The sequence below is a fragment of the Carassius carassius genome, chromosome 27 (assembly GCF_963082965.1).
Source record: "Carassius carassius chromosome 27, fCarCar2.1, whole genome shotgun sequence".
Lineage (NCBI taxonomy): Eukaryota > Metazoa > Chordata > Actinopteri > Cypriniformes > Cyprinidae > Carassius > Carassius carassius.
Window position 1 is genome coordinate 14,411,063 of NC_081781.1, and position 6,351 is coordinate 14,417,413.

Genomic DNA, 6,351 nt, shown 5'->3' on the forward strand with positions numbered 1-6,351 from the left:
CACACCGCGACCAAAGAGGAAGAGGAGGAGAAAGGGAGCCTCTCGCCCTTCATCTCAGCCGGTCCCAGAGCCCGCTACTGCAAGCGCTGTTCCAGAGCCCGCTACTGCAAGCGCTGTTCCAGAGCCCGCTACTGCAAGCGCTGTTCCTGAGCCCGCTACTGCAAGCGCTGTTCCAGAGCCCGCTGTCGTGAGTGCTGCAAAGAGAGCAGCGGCCGAGTCAGCTGCCGTGAACGCCATACCCCAGTCAGCTGCCGTGAGCGCCATACCCCAGTCAGCTGCAGACGATGATCTCCCCGATTCAGAGATGGGGAGTTCTATTCTTGTTTCTGCTCCACAGTCACCCAAAGTATCTCCTGTCTTGTCTCCTGTAGTGTCCCCTGCTCTTCCCCCGGTCTGGCTTCATGTTTCTTCGCCCTCTGTACCCCTGAGCGTTTCCCCGGTCACCCCTTTCACCACATCACCCCGGACTGTTTCTCCCAAGACTGTTCCTCACGTGTCCCCATCGAAGTCTGCCCGGACCCCTCGCCATCAGCCATCGTCCTGTCCACCCAAGACCCCCAGTCCACCTGTTCACCCTGGACTGCCCCCTATGAACTTTGTTGTACCCCCGCCCCCCCCCTCACGTGTTTGTTATTTTTGTTGTTTAATCCCAACCCTGTTGTCGTGTTTTCGTGTCTGCCTTTATTGCTATTTGTCATGTTTTGTTGTTTTTTTGTCCTGGTCTCAGTCTGTCATGTCACGTGTTTAGTGTTCCCTTAGGGAGCGTCTGGAAGCCGCTCCTTAGGGGAGGGGTTCTGTCATGATTCTGCCTTCTTGTCTCTGATTTTTCTCTAGTCTTGTGGCAGGATCATGACAGGCCCATGTTTTATGTGCAAGCACATGGCCATTTGTTTGGGCCATGTGCTTGCGTTGTCTCGTTCCCTTGCCCCGCCCCCCTTGTTACCCTAGTTTTGTCTTCATTGATTTACCTGTTCCACCTTTTGTGTTCATTAGTAGCCTCCCTTTATAACCTCGTGTGTTTCTCTGTCCCTTTGTCGGTTCATTGTTTAAATATTGTCACGTTGTTTAAGATTGTCTACTGTTGCTACCAGTTGTGATTTTGTCAAGTCTTGTCTAAGTAATTGTTTGATCGTGTTTTAGTCATAGTCTAGTTAAGTGCAGTGTTAGTCTAGTTTAGTCATCCTTCGTCTGTCTAGCCCTTGTTTTGCCCCCTCGTGGGTTTTGTTTTCTGTTTTTGTCTCCATTAAATCCTTGTGAGAGCATTCGGTCTGCATTTGAGTTCATCCTCCACCACTCACATAACACTTGGCAAGGTTGAATTAAATGTGATGGTCCTTCATCCAGCAAGAAATGTCTGTTAGACAAGCTGAGATGCGAGCAGCTATCAGGATCATTGGATTATTGGATCATCAGGATGGAATGAGAGGTAGAGTTGAGTGTCTTTAGCATAGCAGTGATATGAAAAGCCATGTTTCTGAATGACAGAACCTAGGGATGCCATGTAGAGAGTGAAGAGAAGTGGTCCAAGACCTAAGCCCTGAGGCACCCCAGTAGTTAGATGCTGCAACTTGGACACCTCACTTCTCCAAGATACTTTGAAGGACCTATCTGAGAGGTAAGACTCAAACCACTGGAGTGAGGTTCCTGAGATGCCCTTTGCCAATAGGTTTGACAGGAGAATCTGGTGGTTAACTGTGTCAAAAGCAGTGGACAGATCCAGCAAGATAAGTATTGAAGATTTGTAATCCATTCTTGCCTGTCTTAAGGCTTCAACAAAAGAGAGCAAGGTAGTCTCGGCTGAATGTCCACTTCTGAAACCAGACTGGTTGCTCTCGAGGAGGTTGTTCTGAGGCAGAGACTTGGTTGAACACAGCTTGTTCAAGTGTTTAAATATTTAAACATATATACACATTTTCTTTCTTTTTAATTTCTTAAATCCTGCAATGTATTTTCTATTTTTAAATTTTGATTAAATTAGTATCTTTACATTTATATTCCTTGTATAAAAAAATTAAGTATTTTTTTTCAGTTTGTTCCAGTTTAATAAGAATCATCTCAAAATTATTACTTGATTTTTTATTAAGCAACCTCACTAAATGTCAATTTGGCACATACATGTCATCCAAAGTGACTTAAATTGCATTAAACGTATACATTTCCTCCATTCTTTGGTAATCAAACATGTGGAATTGCTAACTGTATGTATCGCAGGAAGCTGTTTGTACAGTATATGCAATTGTTTTGCTTCTCTACTACTGTATACATCTAGTTTTAAGGATGATTATATATTAATACTGGAGAACAAGCCAAAATACTAAGTAGGAAATGATGTGTGTTTTTAGGGAAGAGTAACCCATACTGTGAGCTAACGATGGGTGCTCAGTGCTACACATCCCGCCATCAGCCCGACACACTCAACCCCAAATGGAACTTCAACTGCCACTTCTTCATAAAAGACCTGTATCAGGACGTCCTCTGCCTCACCATCTTTGAGAGGGATCAGTTCTCTCCCGACGGTGGGCTTTTATGTGGCACCACACACACAAAATATACATACACATAAACATATGTATTTTTTAACATATTGTGCTTGCAATACAGATTTTCTAGGTCGTACTGAAGTTCCTGTAGCAACAATTAAGAAGGATCAAGATGGTAAAGGTCCACTGGCACGTCGTCTGCTGCTTCATGAAGTTCCAACTGGAGAGGTCAAAGTACGGCTTGACCTGCAGCTTTATGATCAAACACCTCAACCGTGAACTCCACATCTGTTTCATTAGCACTACAATATTTAATAGACCACTTAATAAAAGTTTATTCATTGGTGTTAATTTTAAAAGTATAGGAGTGCCTCGGTACACATTTGATATGAAAAAGGTGAACCACTGTGCATATGTTTATATGCAGTGAAGTAGAAGCTGGTAGTCTCATATTTACTCTCACAGATGCTTGATGTTGTATAATGGGAAACATTGGGTAATAACATGATGATTTGTTTGGGACAGGAACTGGTTTTTACTTTGGTATTTGTACATTTTTAAAATGTATTAGTAATCTGTACTGTTGCTTCCTAAGTATAAAAAGACTCAAATTATGTCACTGAAATTGCTGCAATTCAGTCATTTGTAGATTCCACTAAGCCAATCATATATATGCTTCCCTAACCTCTTTCCAGAGCCCTTCGGCACATGCTTAATTGTTTTATTATTAAATACTGAAATACAGTTTTAAAAACACTGTAATATATTTAATTATATAAAGACCAAATTATATATAATGTTATCTAAAATTTTGTGACGGAACACAAATTATGCTTGAGAATTCTCAATTGTACAAATTTAGGGAAGATTTATAAATTCTTTAAGAATGTACTGTATAATATGGGTCTTATGATTTTCCTATGATGATTTTAATAATGGCATTTGGCTTTATGAACAGACTGGGTCTGGATGTTGTACATTTGAGTTGTTGATGATGAATGTCGAAAGTTAATGTGTTATTTGTTCTTTGTTTAGTTATTTGTTTAATGCATAAAACGTCTATGGGAATAGATTATTGTATGGTTTTGGGAGTAATTCATATACTGTATAACAAAGACAACCCCCCCCCCCCAGAATATTAACAATGCTTATCATAAAATAAATGTTTTCTAAATTTTGTTTGCTTTGATATTTTCTCTAAAAAATTATTTTCTTCTTATTTCACATAATTTATATATATATATAAAATTTAATTTTTTTTTCTCTTCAGCATGCCTCTTACATTTGATTTGTCAAAATCTGATCACCTGAGTGTTTCCAGATATTGCAGAACACAGAATAATTATTGTTCAATAAGCACGAGACACATTACACACTGTACACCTCATTATTTATTGCACTGTATTGGTATAACAAGCACCATTCTCAGTAACAGAAGCCCCATGTGTATATAAAAACTCCTGGCCTTATTGAATGCTGTCATCAACAACAGGACCAGCACTGAGGAAGGATGCACCCTCTCTCTGCCAAAGCTGAATGTGGAGTGCATGTACTCCTAAACAGTGAGAAATGACCTCAGTATTACTGAAACAAGCGCTAGAAACATAATGAATGACATAAAAGCAGCTCAACAGTGACCCTGAAGCAAGTACCTTGATTTAAACCGACTGCGGTTCTCCCAAAGTCTCTCTGAGGCAGTATCTCTGGAGACTTTGGCCCGTGACTGTTTACGGCTCTGTTGGGAAACAGGAGGTCTCTGGAGAAGTTCCTCCACTTGTTGACGGTGATATACATGACCTAGAATACACAGTTTAAAGCTAATAACAAAAGCCACCCCAAAGCAGTTTAATAGCCTGGTCATGAATAACAGCAAGAGATTTGTAAAACTAATTATTAGTTGATGACACCTGTTTGGCAATGAAGTATTGCTGTCTTTTCTTTAATCCTGGCTCGTGACTGAAGAGACAGGGGATCCTCCAGTGTTGGGGTGGAAATCTAGACAGAAAACAGAAAAGTTTTTTATCCTTCACTAAATCAATTGCATACCATTGTTAATGCATTTTGTATAGTTGTTTAACTATTAACATTAATAAGATGATATGACTCACTTTGCGATAATGTGGTGTGTTGAAGCGGTGCAGGAAGGGGTTGTACTCCAGAGGATCATAACTCTCTAGAAACACAAATCCCTGAAAACACAATATACATTTTAATTATTAGGAAGGTTTTGGAAATACTGCAGGTTTTTATGAATATTTTAAAAGGACCATTTTTAGCATTTTTATCTGTAATCATAAAAAATAACATTTAAAACATAATATTTCTGAAATTGTAATGACACCAAGCCATTATAAAGTGTATTCATCTTCTCATTCACCAGTGCTGAGGAAAGTTACTTTTAAAAGTAATGCATTACGATAATGTGTTACTCCATAAAAAAACATGAATTAATTGCATTACTTACTTTTTATGAAAAGTAATGCATTATTTTACTTTTTGTCACCTGAGCTGGGACTGCGTATTAATTTTTAGTAACAAAAAAACAACTCTTTTTTTTGGCAACAATAAAGGCCCTCACACACACACACAAATGAAATTAATAAGCGTTAACCTGAAGGAGCTGCCTCTGTCTCTGCACATCATTCCTAATTTCTCTCAACACGGGCACAGAAGAGGTTTCAGTGAATAAATTGGAATACAAAGTACCTTGCATTACTTCTTAAAAAAACAAAACAAAAACCGTTACTTGACTAGTTAAAAAGTAATCTGATTACGTAACTTAGTTTTTTATTTATGATACGATGATACAATTAATCAAGTTTGTAAATCTGTAAATCTAGATCAAATCTGCCTTGTAACAAGAAAATAGACAGAATTATAATTTTTTTACTATAACAAAAATGAATATTATTGATATTTATATTGTTATATTTAAGGGTTACTATGAAATGGCAGAGTGTATTGATTTTTCTATTTTGTTCTGTAACTTAAGTATTTCAAGGTTACAGTACATTGCTACTGTAACAGTATGGTTATTCTAATTGCTTCTAATACTGTACCTGAACCTTCACATTACAGTAGTTAATGTAGTGTGCATGCATGCTCCTCATCTTCTGTGTCTCAGTATAGCCATGGTGTGTAAAATGTTGCTCAATGCTCTGCTGTACCGGCAGCCACACACTCTGTGTCCAGCGCTTATGGAGCAGTTTGCGTTTCCTCAGGTCCAGTGTGCCTCTGTGAGTAAGGTAGTGATCCAGATTCTGTACTGACACACACACAAACACAAATGATTCTGAGGTAACAGAAAGATTCAAGTCTGAAAGGCCACCAAAAATATTACCTTTATGAATCCAGCCTCAGTCTCCAGCAGCGGCTGTATAATGGCATCAACTTCTTGCTGTTCAGAGTGTAATTGTTCCTGCGGGTGAACAAACAGTGAGTTGGATGAGAGGACAGCCTGTTTATATAATATGTGGTCAGTTTGCATGCAAATGTGGGTGTACCTGTAGTTGTTTTTTGGAGCTGAGAGAAAGGGTATGTTGCATGTCATCTGCAGTCTTTGTATGTGCCATTGTGCTAGTAGGTCAGAGATTGTATTTAGATTTCCAGTCTGACAAGTTCACTGATGACAGCCGCTTGAAGACACTATTGACACAAAAGCAAAATCACAAAATTAAAATAGGAGTAATATGTTGACGTTTGCGGACTCAAGTTAGAAATCTGGTTGGAGCATTTTGAACCATTTGAAGCCTTGTAATAGAGGACTGGGAAATTCCAGAATATGAGTAATTACAATAGAAGAATTTATAAAAGTAAACATAATAACTTTTATGTTTTTAGTAATATCTGATTACCCATCCATAATTATTCA

At 38.8% G+C, this 6,351-nt stretch overlaps 2 protein-coding genes across 5 annotated transcripts in view; one reads left to right on the forward strand and one right to left on the reverse strand.

Moving 5' to 3' along the window:
- Nucleotides 1-3,600, forward strand: part of LOC132106847 (intersectin-2-like) — a 45,927-nt gene extending 42,327 nt beyond the window's left edge. For all 4 annotated transcript variants that reach the window (XM_059512886.1, XM_059512889.1, XM_059512887.1 and 1 more), the window contains 2 exons: nt 2,343-2,516; nt 2,602-3,600. In XM_059512886.1, the coding sequence (XP_059368869.1) occupies nt 2,343-2,516; nt 2,602-2,759 (332 nt within the window). In that variant the 3' untranslated portion in view covers nt 2,760-3,600. The remainder of the gene's footprint in view (nt 1-2,342; nt 2,517-2,601) is intronic.
- Nucleotides 3,601-3,868: 268 nt separating this feature from the next.
- Nucleotides 3,869-6,121, reverse strand: fam228a (family with sequence similarity 228 member A). The gene is made up of 7 exons (XM_059513518.1): nt 5,984-6,121; nt 5,821-5,898; nt 5,546-5,740; nt 4,589-4,669; nt 4,388-4,475; nt 4,133-4,277; nt 3,869-4,035 (listed from the first exon to the last, which is right to left on the reverse strand). The coding sequence occupies exons 1-7, from the start codon at nt 6,050-6,052 to the stop codon at nt 3,963-3,965; spliced, it is 729 nt and encodes a 242-aa protein (XP_059369501.1). The 5' UTR covers nt 6,053-6,121; the 3' UTR covers nt 3,869-3,962.
- Between the last annotated feature and the right edge of the window lie 230 nt (nt 6,122-6,351).